Source organism: Nyctereutes procyonoides, unplaced genomic scaffold (assembly GCF_905146905.1).
Source record: "Nyctereutes procyonoides isolate TBG_1078 unplaced genomic scaffold, NYPRO_anot_genome, whole genome shotgun sequence".
Taxonomy (NCBI): domain Eukaryota; kingdom Metazoa; phylum Chordata; class Mammalia; order Carnivora; family Canidae; genus Nyctereutes; species Nyctereutes procyonoides.
In genome coordinates this window covers 3,138,011-3,156,287 of record NW_026575042.1, presented here as the reverse complement: position 1 = coordinate 3,156,287, position 18,277 = coordinate 3,138,011, and the positions used below count along the sequence as shown (strand labels likewise).

Genomic DNA, 18,277 nt, shown 5'->3' with positions numbered 1-18,277 from the left:
GGCCAAGAACCACTCAGAGGAGTCCCTGCACACACAGAGGCTTAGAGCAATGCCTGGCTCATATGACCACCTACTGCATGCCAGCCTTACTACCTCTCTGGCTCTTATTACTGCCCAGCTGTGTGCAGGCCACGAAAACAGGGGGGACTGCTCCAAGAGTGGAGCTGGCACTAGCCACCTGATCTGGTATCATGGCACCATTTTCCCCCAAATCACTTCCCAGCTCACCCACTGATGTAGTACAAGGTAGTCCTTGGCCAGCCCAGCTCCCTGAACCGGCCAGCTTCATGCTGTGTCTTCTACACAACGTCTCACTCTGACCATAATTGGTAGGCACCCAGGGCCTTGTTGTGTTGGGGAGATGACAACATAAGAGAAAGGGAGAGGTCATCTCAGAGGGACCATCCCAAGTCTCAAAGCACCACAGCTTACCAGGCTGGGATGTGGCTTGGGGCCCTGGAACATGGACCATTCCTCCCCAAGAACTAAGGTTCCAGCACCGTCTGCCACTAGCTTCCTTGGAAGCCAATTCTCTCTCTGGACTCATTTTCTTCTGAACCACATATTGGCAAACTAGCTTGTGCCTATATATCCAATAGTCAAATGCTTTAGCACCTTTGTTCCAGACTGTGAAACTTTTAACTTTCCCTTAAAAATGTTTATTTATCTACCACAACTCGAGAGCACAGATGCAGGGAAGAGAAGTTCAGAGAAGTTCAGAGGTAAATGCTGGAAATGGATTAAATATACTTAACCCTAGGAAACAAAGACATCACTGAAGGCCCCAGCCCAGATGGCCCAGCCTGGCAAGGGTCCCACACCTGATTTGAGGCCCTTGAGGACTATAATTAGCACTGTGGTGTCTTCTTAAAGCCCTTATCTTGTTCTTCCTAACTGATTTCTGAGGCTGTTATCTTTCTCAAAAGCTGCGTTTGGACCTAGCACTCTGGATTCTATAGGTGCTTGGCTCTGGGATGGCTGGCTGCCCCGAGGCCAGGGAAAGTGGGGACTGTACTGAAGATGCAGTATCCTTGTGCTCCAGGACACTGAGTGACTCCTTTCTAATTTTAATCAAATCTCAAAATTATCAAGTATTGAATAAATCAATTTGAAAAGAAAAGGGCATCTCTAGGATGATATTTACCATCTAGAATTCTTTGCAAAGGTCTCACCAACTGAAGCCTAATTCTTTGAAAATGCCCTCTGCTAAGCAAACAATTTTATTTTCCCCAGTTTGCCTCTCACCTTCAAGTACATCCAACTTGCCTATATATTTAGAAATGCTATAGTTTCCTATCTGCTACAGAAGAAGGAGCTGCTCTCACTGCATCTCCTTTCCTCTGTCTCCTCCCATCACAGCTGTGAGGAACGTGGACCAACAGAGCACTGCTCCAAATGGGCTCCAGGGCTCCTGCATTAAAACCAGTGCTGGGGGGCACTTGGGTAGTTCAGCTGATTAAGCATCTGACTTCAGTTTGGGTCATGGTCCTAGAGTCCTGGGATTGAGTCCCTGCTCAGCAGGGAGGCTGCTTCTCCCTCTGCCTCTGCATGCCACTCTGTGTGCTTGTGCTCTCTCTCTCTCATTCTCTGTCAGATGAGTAAATGAAATCTTAAACAACAACAACAATAGTGCTGTGCAAAAATGTAGATTTCTGGGCCTTTCATTTCATAAAACAGAACATTGAAGTGCAAAGAGACTACCTGCCTCATTTATGGCCCAGACTTCAATTGTTCTTGGCACTCAACTGCCTGTGCTCGGGATCTATGTTTGCTGGGGACTGAGGATTAGGGGTGAAGAGTTTGGAGCAACCGGAAAGGCTTTTTAAATGAGGGTGCCTGTGCCCCACCTTAGATCTAGGGAATCCAACTCTTCAGGTGTGGGGTCCAGGCACATGTATTTTTCAAAAGTTCTACATTCAAGATGTACAGTTTAAGAACTGCCTGATGACTTAAAATTTTCAGTAAGGTTTTGTTCATATAATAGGAACTTGAAAAGTAGCAATTCAGATGCAAATTAAACATAATATACTAATTATTCATAAGTAATAATTTCTATTGACAGATTTACTGTCAATTTCTGGTCACTTAACAGTGAAAATGTCAGGGGATAGGCTAGGCACCAATGAGGTTTATTTCTGTCTTTAATAACTCCATTTTGACCTGGGCCCACCAACTGACCAGAGGACCCTGCAGAAGCTCTCTCTGCCTCTGATACATGGGAATAGCCCAGTGAATTGAGGCTCTACTTATTTACAAAGCCTATAGTTAAATGTCAGATTAAAGAAAAATTCTATATCCTAGAAAAGTCATTAATAGTTCAGTAAGTAAACTGAAGACATGTCAGTTAATCTGGGTTTTTGAAAAGTACTAAGTAGGTGACCTTTCATTTCTAGGATCTTCTGGACAGTGAGATGACACAGGCAATGTAATAAAAAAATCTTTGCCTCGACTAACAACAACACAAACTTGCATGGCCCAAGCAGCAGGGCCAACCATGCAACAAAGCCACGGACCAGCAAGAAGGAACAGGAGACAGGCATCTGGCACAGGCTCTTCCATCCAGCTTTTACTCTGGACCTGTTATTCTTAGATTATACTTTTAACAAAAAAGTAGTGGAGAGAGGAATGCTTTTACTTGGTTTGCAGTTCAAGACCCTCGGAAACCTTGAGCACAGCACTCATCACTGTCTACAGCCCACTGCATGGAGCAGATGCATTTGAGCTGCACATGCACAGATTTAAAATCAATTTTAGTGCAAGAGAGCTATGACAAGCTAGAATGCCCTGTTTGAAGGCATTGGTAAATATGAGTCAAAACCTGCTGGACATTTCTGTCCCTCCAGAATCTTAACAGCAAAATCAGCACCAAAATCACGTTTTCTTAGAAGGTGATATTAATCAGAGAATCACACCTATGTCTTCGGAAGAAAAAAGCCCAAAGAGACTTCAAATCTTTTAGATTTTCTTCTTCTTTTAAACTTTTATTTATTTATTTTTTATTTAAGTAGGCTCCATGCCCACTGTGGAGCCCAATGTGGGGCTTGAACTCATGACCCTGAGATCAAGATCTGTGCTGAGATCGAGTGTCAGGTGTTTAGCCAGCTGAGCCACCCAAGTGTCCTGGATTCTTTTTTCTTCTTTTAAAATAGTATGAGACAGGGAGGGGTACCTGGCTGGCTCAGTCGGTAGAACATGCAACTCTTGATCTCAGGGTGGGTTCAAGCCCCATGGTGGGCATAAAGCTTAATTTCATTCATTCATAAACAAACAAACAAACAAAATAACATGAAACATGAGACAAAATTTTGGTTAGTTCTTTATTTTTCAATGATGATGTGTATTAATAAATTCTGCCTTTGAATTAGGGCTTTGCTTTGCTGTTAGGTAGAGCATATCTGAAGACAGAGGAAGCCAGGAGCTAAGATGACCTGAGAGATCATTTAGCCATGTCCACAGTAAACATTCACACCTATGAGCACCCTCAAAGCAAATATAACAGCTCTGCAGCAGGACTTCCAGGTAAATGTATTTAGTAAGAGAAGACATGTTAATATCCAACATCATAACAGACCACAGACCCTTTGCTTTTTATTTTTTATTTTTATTTTTATTTTTTATAATTTTTTTTAAATTTTTATTTATTTATGATAGGCACACAGTGAGAGAGAGAGAGAGAGAGGCAGAGACATAGGCAGAGGGAGAAGCAGGCTCCATGCACCGGGAGCCCGACGTGGGATTCGATCCCGGGTCTCCAGGATCGCGCCCTGGGCCAAAGGCAGGCACCAAACCGCTGCGCCACCCAGGGATCCCCGACCCTTTGCTTTTTAGACAAATACATGACAACGTGAAATCCTGAGTGAGAGGAAAGCCTTACTAGCATGGAGCAGGATCTCACCGTGACATGGAGTTCAGGTATGTACACATGGCCAGGGAGTTGCCTGCCCCAATCTATGAAACCTCACTAGAAATGCAATCGATGCATTTACCAAATTTTTTTGATTTACCAAAATTCTTCCAAAGACAATGCCATTCAATTAAAACATGTTTTTGCTTCCATACCTCCTAAAATTTTGGGGTGCTACCTGCCATCCCACACACCATAAATTAAGTAACTGTAAAAATGTATTTGCAAACTTACTATAGATATTGCATATTTGCATACTACAAATACTAAAAACAAGCTATTAGATCATTCTTTTAAAGATGTCTGAGAATTTCTATGAAATACCATAGAATGGTGGGTATTGCATCTGTGTGATCCCATCATCACCTATTTAAAAAGTAGGAGAAGGGCAGCCTGGGTGGCTCAGCGATTCAGCGCCACCTTCAGCCCAGGGCGTGATCCTGGAGACCCGGGATCGATTCCCACATCGGGCTCCTTGCGTGGAGCCTGCTTCTCCCTCTGCCTGTTTCTCTGCCTCTTTCTCTCTCTTTGTATCTCTCATAAATAAATAAATAAAATCTTAAAAAAAATTTAAAAAAATAAAAAGTAGGAGAATATCCTCTTAATTAATAATAACAATTTCATGTTTTTCCTTTTTTCTCCTCTTTGAAATCCTATTTTCTTGCCCTTTCTCCCAAAGAATTTTATCCTAATATTTTTTTTCTTGAAAGTATCAATCACTGTCATTCTCTACTTCACTAATATGCTAATAAATGGAAATTTAAATTTTAAATTTAAAAATTTTTAATTTTAGGGACGCCTGGGTGGCTCAGCAGTTGAGTGTCTGCCTTTGGCTAAGGGCATGATCCCAGAGTCCCAGGATCGAGTCCCACATTGGGCTTGTGTGGAGCCTGCTTCTCCCTCTGCCTGTGTCTCTACCTCTCTCTCTCTCTCTCTCTCTCTCTCTCTCTCTCTTTCTGTCTTTCATGAGTAAATAAATAAAATCTTTAAAAATAAAAAAATAAAAATAAAAATTTTAAACTTAAAAACATTCCCTGTGACTTTGAGTCTCACTATAAGTGTTCAAAATTTTCTTCTAGACCAACTGGTCATTACAGTTATAATTGGGGCATACATGATAAAAATTACGTAAATATAACATACATATTGATAAGCAATTATTGGACATACATTCCTGGAAACATTTTAGAAATGTGTCTTTTAAGGAGATGGATTTGGTTTTGGCAAGTGGGTGGCTGGGGTGCCTTTATAGGAACACAGTTTAGTCCCTGATACCTCAATGTTGTAAGGTTCTCTTAGCTGTGAGGCTTTCACCCTGGGGACAAGACACAGGGTAGGGTTCAAGACAGTGAGGGGTGCCTTCCTTCTGCTAAGCAGGGGAGGACAACCGTAGAAGAGAGCTGGTGTGGCACAGGACAGCCAGGAGGGACCACAGGGCACCTGGGCTTCCGACAACTACATTTTAGGAAAGAAGATGCACATAATTTGGGGATCAGAACATTGAAGACCTTATAATTGTCTGTGCCCATGGGCTCCTCACAAGTTTAAGGAAACTGGCTATGGGAAGAGACTGTGTTCTGCCCCTCACCTCTATGATTTTAGTCTCTCCTTTAAACAGGAGCTGAGCAAGTACTCTGAAATACTGAGCAGGGTGCCAAATTCAGGTTAGTCTGCCCTCAGCCTTGGTCTCACCCTGACTTCACCCGAGGCCCACTTAGGACAAATCCCACTTTGCCTCAGATAACCTCTGGGTTTCCACATTCGATTCATGCCCTCAAACTTGGGTGTGTAAAATATATATTATACGAAGTAAATTTTACTCTGAAAATTTCACCTGATGTTTAATTTTTTTTCTAAGGGAAAAACCAAAGCATATGAATATCTGTATAAAGAGTAAGGAAGAAGGAGGAAGGGTGTGTGAAGAATGCGTTCAGGGGAGCCTGAAAATGGCATTAGGGAATTTAAGGAATTATTCAAACCACCAACACATGAGGGAAGACTTTATTCCTCATTTACTTATATGAGTGTTTCAAATGCAGAAAAGCATAAAGGTAACAAATGGCAAATCATCCCCCTCCCAGAGAATTCCTGTTGCTCTTAAATAAGTAGTACGTGTGCACGGTCAGAAAATTCACACTGTATGTGAAAAGAGATATCCTCATTTTTCCTCAAAGGTAGCTACTACTCAGGGTTTCCCAGAAGCCCTTCTAGGGAAAACAAATGCACGTTTGCATTCACCCATTTCTCTTCTTCAAAATTTAACTCAAACTTGTTCTGCATCCTGCTCTCTCCACTTAATAAAATAGCAAATACACACTCACACATGCAGCTTTGTGCACATGCATGCACGTGACACACACGCCGGCACAAAAGAGATCTTTTTAAAGAGCGGGTTCATAGAATGTTCTCATGTGCAGCCATTATCATATGATAATTATTTTAAACTGTTTCCTACTGAGTTTAGTTGTGTCTGGGTTCTTGCTATACTTCATTTCTATGCTTTGACAACCTTACTGTGGTCCACTTTGCAGTTATAACCATCACCCTAGCAAGAGTAATTCTGGTTGGGGGTAATCTAAATTTTGATTCAACTGCCTTCCAGAAAGGGTGGGCCAATTTACACTTCTGTCAAGTATAGAAAAGTGTCCATTTCCCCACACCCAGTGGGAACAGGTTATCAACCACCATTTGCCAATAGGGTGAGTGAGTAAAATGTCATGTTTCACTGTTTGAACCTATATTTCTTTAATGGTGAGTGAGGTTGAACACTTCTTCCTATGCTTTGATTCTGGCTTGTCTTTTTTAATGGATTTATCAAAATGCTGCTTGAATTAAAGATCTTAACCATTTTTCTTATGTTGCAAGTGTTTCCCCAGTTTGTCCAATTTATCTTTTGAGGGTTTTTCTTTTGTCATATAGAAACTTTAAATTGTTGTGCTTTTTATATCTCTTACCTATCTGAATTTTGCAGGAGGGTGGTGGCAAGAGGCACGGTAAGAATGAGGTAAAATAAAGTATAATATTTTTCCCAAATAATTGTTTGTCATCAGACCATGTAACAAACAATCCACCTTTTTCCCCATTACCACAGAGTGTTAATTTTACCATAAACTAAAGTCCCAGTTTTATTTGGGTCCATTTACAGACTCTCTGCTCTATTCCACTGATCTATTTCTTCCCTAATTCAGAATGGATTTAATTACTATAACTATTGTATTATTCAGAATACATTTTAATATCTGGCAGAGCTGGAGGCCTCATTTTTCTTCTTTTTCAGAAATCTCCTTGCTATTCTCAAATGTTTATTTCTATATATTTGAACTGGCATCACATTTTCACAAGACTGAATCTTTTGGTCCTAGTAGAGTTTTAAAAATATTCTTTACCTAGATTACCCATATTGTTTTTATAAGTTATTACCTAAAGGATTTCTATTTTGGCTTTTTTGGTAAATGGAAATTTTTTTTTCAACAGTATTTTCAAATGGCCATTATGTCTTATGAAAGGAAATAATTTTTAGATAAACCTTCGAACCTACCAAGTTTTCCTATTGCTTCCAGTAACTTACCTTACCTGGTGATTTTTAGATTTATAACCTTATCATCTTCAAGAGGTAATACATCTGCCTGCTCCAGGTTACTTGACCTTCTTACTTATTCCTCTTGTAAAACTGCTTTGGTCAGCAGACCCCGCACAATGCGAAGCATCAGTGGTGGGAATAGGTTTGCTGACACTGCTATGAGTGCTTCTGGTGCCTCACTGGGGAGCATGATACTCAGATTTTGATTTAACATACACATACACTGCCTAGAACTTGCCCTGCACCTCAGAAACTGAACCTCAGTAATGTAGCCTCCCCACTGCTGTGCCCTGCTGGGTGACCCACGCTTCTCCCTCTTCGCAGTACTCTTACCACAAGTCCTATCCTGGGGACACTTCTAATCATGGGTACATTCTGCTCCAGCATGGGGACTCCCATCTCTTGTACTATCTTGGCGCCCTTGCTTCTATCAGAGGGTCATTTGGGGGTCCTCCTTGCAATTTTTTCCTCCCACCTCCCCAGATATAAAAGGAAACATTCCTATACAAGGTGGCTTGGGAGCCTGATGGACTATGTAGGTCAGAACCCAGGTCCTGGATGCAGAGCTTGTCGCATCAAATGATACTTCTCCCTGGTTTGATTCCTATGTATCTATCACTGGAGAGAACTAGCTCTGGGCATGGAGGAATCTCTGTCTTCCTACCCACACTCTGCTATAAGCAGAAAGTCAAAATGAGTATCTTCAGCATCATCTCTAGTAGAATGTGGAAACCCCTGGGAAGAAGTTTCTACTTTCATAGCATTTTTGCTGTTTTTGCCCACACTTTCTCGTTCTCCCTCATTCCATGCAAGATATTATGCAAGATTCTATTTACTCACTTCTCCTTGCTTAATGTTTCTGTATAAGGCAGGCTTAGAAACTGTGGGGGCCGCCCTAGGATGATTCTTGGAAATCCCTGTCTTGTTCTTTTGCTGAATGCTAGGTCCATTTTTTTTTTTAACATTGCTCAAATACTTTTGTTTTGCTTAGTTTAGTTCTTTAAATCTATTCATTGCTCATATTATTAGGATCTTGTTTTGTTATACCATCCTAAACTGGAGTCTTCTGTATTTATTTAAGCTAGTAACTTCAAGGCTGAAGGAGATGCTGAGAGTGAGTCCTCTAAATTATGGCCCCTGGCATTTGCTAAAAAAATATACTGATTTTCAGGACAAGTTGCCCTTACCTGATGCTTGAGTGCTTCCAAAGACTCAAACTCCAATCTGGCCAGTTTCATCTGGATATGCCGTGGTTTGTCAGGGATGGCAAATGCAAGTATAAACTTTAAAGCCAGGAGTGCATGCTGAAAATAAGAAAGAGTATATGTTGATATGGCACATTAGACCACATGTGCAATGAAACAAAATAGTACCTAAGCAATCTGTGATTCTTCTCATGAATCTTGGGTAATTTCCAATGACTGGCCTGTAATGTATCAGAGATCAACCAGGCCCAAGAGTTACATTTAACGCACCCCACTGTGGCCCACTCAATAACTACCATCTTACTTTGCTTTACTCTTTTAAAATCAGTATTCTCTTAAATTGGTATCATATGCTACTTTTAGTGTTTTATAGAAAAATGAAAGTTATTCTGAAAAGTCTTTCACAAAATGTTTTTTTTTCTACCTGTGTCTAATTTCCCAAAGTATCTCAGCATATGACATGGGCAGACTCTTTGCCTAGTAACATCTTCCCTGTGCTATGCTACCTGAATGAAATGTGTATCATTTTAAATACCAGGTGCCTTGAATCCTCTACATCCCCAAAAGTGCCTGGTGTAGTTTCTTTCTGATAATCAATAAATATGGATGAATTGGTTGGCTATAAATATAATATCTTACCCTGCTGACTCTGTATACTATAGGGCCGGTACACAGAAATAGAGTGTATCCATTAGAACGTGTGAAGCTTAGAACCCTTCTACACTAAAATCATACAGAGGTTCTCTATACCATAATGATATAAGGTTTATAATTACGCTTTTTTTCTCTGCAAAACCGAGTAAGCCAAAGGGACCTCAAATGCATGGCCTTGACCTACTGATGCTTTTACAATTCTAGTATCATCTTGTGATCCAGGATCAACACCCACACAAGTCTGAACGATGAAAAGAATAAAGCTGCCTCTTTGATGACAGCATGAATTACTAAATATTAAAAGCTGTGAGATGATTTTTAAAGGTAAGAAATAATTAAAAGATATTTCGAAAATCAGTGAAGGAACTAGAACAACCTCTAAGAAATGTTACATTGAATTATTGACAGAAAAAGAGGACAGCTTAAAAAAAAACTAAATGAACCCCTTACTGTGGTATTTTCTTTTTTTTTTTAATTTTTATTTATTTATGATAGTCACACACAGAGAGAGAGAGAGGCAGAGACATAGGCAGAGGGAGAAGCAGGCTCCATGCACCGGGAGCCCGACGTGGGATTCGATCCTGGGTCTCCAGGATCGCGCCCTGGGCCAAAGGCAGGCGCCAAACCGCTGTGCCACCCAGGGATCCCACTGTGATATTTTCAAAAGGAGGATGAAGTGCGAATACCACATGGGTATCTTCTGGGAGAAGCATGAAATCATGAAGGAAATCACCATCATGCCAGAACAATCAATAATTTAATCCAAAAGCCTGAAAATGGGCAGAGCCCCAGGGCAGTCCAGGCACTCTAGGTATTAACGAGATGTAGAGTGAGCCAGGGCCAGGTGGTCTCCACCACAGTGTGACTGCTCTGACCAAAGACACCTGGAAGGTACTGATTAAGCATCTACAGTGTGAAAACTAGTAGATAACAGCATGGATGAGGTGACATCATCTGTTGTAAGTCTGAACTAATTGAGTTAAACGAACAGGAACCTGGATAAAATCTACAAACAACAAACAACTCAAAAAAGGTATGCTGTATCTTTACTGCATTCTATTGGGAGTACTGACATTTAATTTTATGTAAGACTTAACCTCTTCAGTGGAAATACTAGACAAGAAATGAACAAATGAACAGATGAAAAGAAATCTTCCACGTTTTCCAAAATAGGGTGTTCCCAAACTTCCAGAACCCTACCATGAGTCAGGTCACTGGCCTCTCTCCATCTCTCCCAACAAATCTGTACCCATTTTTTCTTCTTTGGAGTCTTGGAGGGAACCAGGGAGAAAAAAGACACTGCTGAGATCTTCCCTTGGATACAAGGTGCCTATAAGATGTGTCACCTCTCCTTTGGGAACTGGGACCAGTTACTGGGCAACCGAGCAAGGCTGCTACAGACCTCAATGCTCATATGTGCCATACAAAATGTTCATAACCCTCATGAATTAAAAATATTGGTGTTTATTAGACAAGATCAGTTAAAATAGGAAATCATTTTAACATAGTTAAAACACTTCCATAGCAATAAGTTTTTATGAGTAGCTCTGTAGTTTGTTTTCCTAAAATATTTTATACTAATTTTTTTTTAAGATTTTACTTATTTATTCATGAGAGACACAGAGAGAAAGAGGCAGGGACATAGGCAGTGGGAGAGGCAGGCTCCATGCAGGGAGCTAGATGTGGGACTTAATCCTGGGACTCCAGGATCAGGCCCTGAGCCAAAGACAGAGGCTCAACCACTGAGCCACCCAGGCATCCCTACATTAAATGTTTTTAAAGGCCTGTATGTAGAGAAATCCGTTTCTTTTGAACTGTATTTGCAAAATAGATTCCTAATAGACCTTCTTATTTTAAGCTTTTAAATTCCCACTGAACACCTTCAGGGTTATGCTCCTTGAAGAGTTCCACACAAACCACACAGCTGAATATTTTTTTTAATAAATTAATTTTTTATTGGTGTTCAATTTACCAACATACAGAATAACACCCAGTGCTCATCCCGTCAAGTGTCCCCCTCAGTGCCCATCACCCATTCACCCCCACCCCCCGCCCTCCTCCCCTTCCACCACCCCTAGTTCGTTTCCCAGAGTTAGGAGTCTTTATGTTCTGTCTCCCTTTCTGATATTTCCCACACATTTCTTCTCCCTTCCCTTATATTCCCTTTCACTATTATTTATATTCCCCAAATGAATGAGAACATACACTGTTTGTCCTTCTCCGATTGACTTACTTCACTCAGCATAATACCCTCCAGTTCCATCCACGTTGAAGCAAATGGTGGGTATTTGTCGTTTCTAATGGCTGAGGAATATTCCATTGTATACATAGACCACATCTTCTTTATCCATTCATCTTTCGATGGACACCGAGGCTCCTTCCACAGTTTGGCTATTGTGGACATGGCTGCTAGAAACATCGGGGTGCAGGTGTCCCGGCGTTTCATTCCACACAGCTGAATATTCCTTAGCTTGCTACTAGCACCATAAAAGCCAGAGGGAAGTCCATCCTCTCACATTTATCAGTGTCTAGTGTGCTAGGCATGGGCCACATGTCGAAGGATTCTATAATGAACGAGATGATGTTCTGGCACACAGTGTAGAGGAGGACATGATTATAGGCCATCCCCTAATGCCATGTGTGATTGGTACTGCCCAGTATACACAGGACAAGAAACTGCTAGTTATTCCCGTTTGCAGGAGTTTTAAGAGGACTTCCTGAAGAAAGTATGTTTGAGCAGAGACATTCAGATGAGGAGTTGGCTAGGAAAGGGGAGGAGCATTCCCAGAGAGAGAACCAAAGGATGGTGGGGTTGAGGAGAGAGGGCCTATGGGGGCACCCAGGAACTGGATGACACAGAAGCTGAGTGAGGAGGCACTGGAGGTACCAATATAGGAATGATGGGCTCAGATTTGTCCATTTGTGGCACAGAGAGTGGACAAGTGCGGAGGCTACAGAAGCACAGGCAGGTCAGCAGGGCAAGCTGATGTGTGTGAGATCAATGAGATGGAGCTTCCAGGAATGAATGGAGGGTTCACCAGCAGAGGACCAGACAGGCCTCCATGGCTCCTCCATGATGATGTGCACAGAATGAGGAGCAGGCTGGAGGGAGAAGGTTTACGTGGGCGATGGACTTTTAGGTGTCTAAGTAGAGATACTCAACAGGCTCTGGGGTACAGAGGCCTCACATTCATGACAGGGCTGGGGGCAAACTTCTGGGAGTCTGGGGTATGTGCATAAGTGGCACATAATGTCATGGGAATGGGTGAGACTCACAGGGATGCACAGTGAGGGAGAAAAGATGAGATGAAGCAAGAAGATGGCACAGGACAGAACTGGAGGAACGTAACAGGTGTGATGAACAGAGGGAGAGGTCGGAAATGTAGCTTGAGAAGCAGCACATGGAGGAAGGCAAAAATCTGGGAGGTTCTGGAGCTACAGAAGCAAAAGGAAGAGAAAGAAGCCACTCAGTGGGCACTGGAAGGTCAAGTATGTGGAGGCTGGGGAGAAGCTTTTGGTAATTGGTGGGAGTGTTTTCAGCTGAGTGGAAGTCACAGAAGTAAGACAAAGTGGGCTGAGAAGGGTCTGGGAAGCAAGGCTGGAGAAAGGTGGACCACAAACAGGGTTCAGAAAGTGGAAGGAGGGAGAGTAAAAACTGAGGTAGTAGCTGGAAGGGAGACCTGGCCTAGCCAGGTGTTTTGGTTTAAAAGTCTAAGCCTTGAATGGTAAAGGTGAAGACCCTGGAAGGAAAAGTCTAGGGCATGGACCAGGCCACCGTGCAAGGCAGGGTCTTCACCATGGTCAAGTGTGACATTGTCACACTGAGGGGGAGTCGACCTGGGGAAACAAAGGCATTGGGGGCACTGATTTTAAAGAAGAGAAGAATTTAAAAGAAATTTATTGTTCAGAACATACAACGCAGACTTAAAATGAGGAAGGACAGGTGAGAATCCCACAGTGTTCCCATTTTTCTTTTAGAGACCTAATCTTAAACCATCACTAAGTATCCTTTCCTCAAAACAGATCCTCCTAATCTTTGGCAGAAAAAAAAAAAAGTATCTTAAGAAGCAAAAAAAAAAAAAAAAAAAAAAAAAGCGCCAATTTTATTAACTAGATTTAGAAGAAAATATATCAGCATCTTGGCAATGGTTTTCTTTGGATAGTTGGCAATACAGGCAATCTCTTTATCTTTAGGCTCTAACAAACACGCATTACTTTTTTTTCCCAACATTTTTTTTTCAGTTTTTAATTCCAGTTAACATCAGTGTTATATTAGTTTCAGGTGTACAATACAGTGATTCAACACTTTCATACTCACAAGTGCTCATCACAAGTGCCCTCCTTAATCCCCATCACCTTACCCATCCTTTCACCCGCCCCTTCCCTCTGGTGACCATTAGTTCTCTATAGTTGAGTGTTTCTTGGTTTGTCTTTTTTCCCTCCTTTGCTCATTTGTTTTGTTTCTTATATTCCACATATGAGTGAGATCATATGATATTTGTCTTTCTCTGGCTGACTTACTTCGCTTAGCATCATACTCTTTAGCTCTGCGTTGTTGCAAATGGCAAGATTTCATTCTTTTTTAAGGCTGAATGACAGTCCATTGTATGTATATACCACATCTTTATCCATTCATTCATCAATGGACACTTGGCCTTGCTCTATAAATAATGCTGCTGTAAAAATAGTGGTGCATGTCATGCATTACTTTTATAATGGGGGAAAGGAAAGCACTTCTGTGAGAAAGAACACAAGGATTCCTCACAGAGAAGGTCATTGAGAAGACATGACCACTAGTGGACCTGTGAGCTGGACCTAGGTAACTGGACGCTGCTCACCTTTCCCCCCGTCCTTGGAAAGTGAGAATGAGGCTTGCCTTTTCTGCTTCCAGAAGCTGCTACAAGGACACAGCCTTGAGATGGTGATGTGCTATTGAGAATACCTGCATGGTATCCACGTCTGAACCCATTTAAGGCCTTGCTATAAACTTTTAAGATGTTGTGGGCAGGTGCAGGGATCCATTCGTCTTGCTGCCGCCCAAGACAAGCCTCGTATGTAAGTTCCCTTCGCTATTAAACCTGCTGCCCACCAACGTGGAGTGGCCAGTCCCTTTCTTCCATCTCTCCCTGCCCTCCGCACTCAGGGGCCAGCTCAGATTTTACCCAGGAAGCTCCTCAGAGGGCTGTGATTCAACACTCACTTAAATGTATTACATCTGCCAAAGTTCCTTATCCCACCTCACTGTAACTGCCGTATGTCCAGTAAACAGACCAAAACAGGATAACTTGCAGCCCAGGAAGTCTGGCTTTCAATAAGAGGTCCAAGAATAAAAGAAGTTGGTGAAGGCTGTCACTTTGCATTCATTCATTCTGCAAATATGTAGAGCACTTACAGCCAGACTGTCTAGATGGTAGCCTTCTTCCACCACTTCCTTCCCTCCTCAAATCTTCTATCACACTGATCCAACCCCTCACCCCACACCACTCTGTGACACTCCCCAGAAGTTCCACCAATTTCAGGTTTATTGGTTTAACATACCCCTGGGAAGGTGAAGGAGCATTACCATTCACCGGTAACTGTCAATTAATTCAATTAGTTGGTGCTAGCAAACTCTGTCCTCCACCCATCCCCAATACTCTTGAGTGCTCACAAGTAGTGGGGAAATGTCACAGCAGCTTCAGGAGTGGGGTACTGGCTTTGAGGAAGAGAAGTAAAGAGGAGAAGAAAGGAAATAACACTGTCTCGGTGCTCAGGAAAGGATAAATTAGACATCCATCCTCCACCGCCTTCTCTTTACTGGTCTCTTTTAGTCAGGATCCAGGGTTCAAGTTGATGGGTTAAGTATGCTTTTTTTTTTTTAAAGTTAAAAAAAAATTTAATTTAAATTAAAAAAAAATTTTAAGTACGCTTTTGTGGGCTAGCCTGGAAACCTAAATAACAGTTACAGTACCATGTTTCAAAAAAATCAATTTTTAAAATGTTGTTTATATTTTCCCTACAGCAAATCTGTTTCAAGGCTGGGAACTGTTTTATGCTAACTGAACTGAGAAAAAAAAATTGTAAGAGGCATTTTAGCTATTTCTACTTGTTTTCATAAATAAAAGTGAACCTAAGACAAAATGTGAATCTAGTCAGATTTGAAGAAAAACATTAAAAGATGAATAGTTGGGTTGGCTTTTCATAGCCTGTCTATGAAAAGAGAAGACATTTTATGGGCATGATTGTGATTCTTCTTTCATTGACAATCTTTTAAAGTAAAGCTCACAAAATTTTATCCAAAGTAAAGAAGAAAAAAAACAGTGGGGGGTGGGTGGAAGATGGGCAGAATTTTAAAAGTGATAAATACAAAGAAGTTGGCTTCCCATAACAATTTGCTTCAAGTAATGATTATAGGGTGTCTTTAGAAAGAAGAAAAGGACAAGACCAGAGAAAATTAGCATTCAGAGCCAAGTGTTTTCCAGTGCCAGAAGTACAGTACTGCCTACCCTGCCATCAGTGCCACCCACCTCTGGTCACCACAGGGCGGGTCAAGCTCTTGGGAGTCTTGTGGCAGGTGCACAGAGTGTGAGCAGAACCTTTTTATTTTACAAAAACTAGAAACTATGACACGATTGACAGTAGCAGCTGTGTTTGTAGCAGCATGTCCCCAACCTCATCTCTTATGAAATACAAAATGCAAATTAGAGATGAGTTCTTAGAATTCTGGAAAGCTAATTTGATCTCTACATCGGAATGTCAGCCATGCTACCGCTCCCCATTCAGAGCCCGTCACTACTGAATAAAAGAAACTCCCAAAAAGCATCCTCTGCTGATTACCAAATTATATGCCAAATGCCAATTAATAAATGATTAATGGATCCAAGATTTTAAAAATTATGGAATTAGATCCTTAAGAAAAAACCTCAGGAAAACAGAAATACAACATACCAAAATCTATGGGTTCCAGCAAAAACAGTTCTAAGAGGGAAGTTCACAGCAAATAGAGGCCTGCCCCCAAGAAACAAGAAATATTCAAATTAACTGTTTAACTTTAAACTCTAAAGGAACTAGAAAAAGGAAAAAAAAAAAAAGCCCAAAGTTGGTAGAAAAAAGGAAATAATGGATTGGAGTGGAAATAAATGATATAGAGACTACAATCAGAAAAGATCAATGAAGCTAAGAGCGGGTTCCTTGAAAAGAAAAATAGTATTAACTAATCTTTAGCTAGATTCATCAAGAAAAAAAAGAGAGGACTCAAATAAATAAAATCAGCAATGAAGTAGAAGTTACAACTGATATCACAGAAATATAAAGGATCATAGCAGATTACTAGGAACAATTACAGGCTAACAAGTTGGACAATTTAGAAATAATGATTAAATTCCTAGAAACATAAAATCTTCCAGACTGAATCATGAATAGAAAATCTGAATAGATTACTAATAAGGAGTTGAATAAATAATCAGATAGCTCCCCAAAAATAACAGCCCAGAGTCAAATGGCTCTACTGGTGAATTCTACCAAACATTCAAGTAAGATTTAACACCTATCCATTTCAAGCTCATCCAAAACATTGAAGAATAGGGAAAGCCTTCCTCATTCTATGAGACCAGCATTACCCTGCTCCCAAAACCAGACAAGAACATCATAAAAAAAGAAAATTATAGGCTGGGGATAAAAATAGGTGCAAACTTTCCCACCAACAAAATATTAGCAAACTGAATTTAAGACACATTAAAAGGATCATACACCATGATCAAGTGGGATTTATTCCAGGAATGAAAGGATGATTCAACAATTGTACATTAATCAGTACTACATTAACAAAATGAATGATAAAATCTTATCATCTCAATAGATGCAGTAAAAGCATTTAAGGAAATCTAACATCTAATTATCATAAAAATTCCTAACAAAGTGAGTATAAAGGAAATGTACATTTCCTTAACATAATAAAGGCCATATATAACAAATCCACAGCAGGCATCATAATGGTGAAAAGTTGAAAGCTTTTAAGATCAGGAATGAAGACAAGAATGCCCACTATTCCCACTTTTATTTAATACAGTACTGGAAGTCCTATCCACAGTAATTAGTTAAGAAAAAGAAATAAAAGGGATGTAAATTGGAAAGGAGGAAGTGAAACTGTCATTATTTGCAGATGACATGATGTTATATATACAGAAAATCCTAAAGATGCCACCCAAAAAACTGCTAGAATAAATGGATTCCATAAATTTGCAGATAAAAGATTATTCAAAAATCTGTTCCATTTGTATACTCTAATAACAAGTTATCAGAAAGAGAAATCAAGAAAACAATCCCATTACAACCGCATCAAGAAAGAATAAAATACCTAAGTACAAATTTGGCCAAAGAGGTAAAAGACTCTATGAAACTATAGATATGTACTATGAAAACTGTAAGATATTGACAAACTGAAGAAGATAGAAATTAATGGAAAGATATTCTGAATTCATAGACTGGAAGAATTAGTATTATTAAAGTGCCCCTACTGCCCAAAGTAATCTACAGATTCAATGCAATCCCTATCAAAATTCTAGAACTAGAACGAATAATTCTATAATTTTCATGGAACCACATAAGGCCTCAATAGCCAAAACAATCCTGAAAGAGAACACAATCAGAGGCCACACACTCCCTGATTTCAAACTTCAGTACAAAGAGTACTCAAACAGCATAGTATTGACATAAATGAAACAGAATAGAGAGCTCTGAAATAAACACATGCATATATGGTCAATTAATTTATCACAAAGGAAGCAAAAACATACAATAAGGAAAGGAAAAGGTTATGGGAAAACTGGAGAGCTAAATGCAAAAGAATGAAACTGGACCACTATCTTACAATATATGCAAAAATTAACTCAAAATGGATTAAAAAATCCATAAAACTGTAAAGCTCCCAGAAGAAAACCTAGGTGGTAAGCTCCA

The 18,277-nt window shown here is 40.5% G+C and overlaps 1 protein-coding gene across 3 annotated transcripts in view; it reads right to left on the bottom strand.

Annotated features, from left to right (window-relative positions):
* The window catches only part of ANO10 (anoctamin 10), a 229,792-nt gene that overhangs the window by 53,331 nt on the left and 158,184 nt on the right, over positions 1–18,277 (bottom strand). For all 3 annotated transcript variants that reach the window (XM_055321414.1, XM_055321416.1, XM_055321415.1), the window contains one exon: positions 8,672–8,788. In XM_055321414.1, coding sequence (XP_055177389.1) covers positions 8,672–8,788 — 117 coding nt within the window. The remainder of the gene's footprint in view (positions 1–8,671; positions 8,789–18,277) is intronic.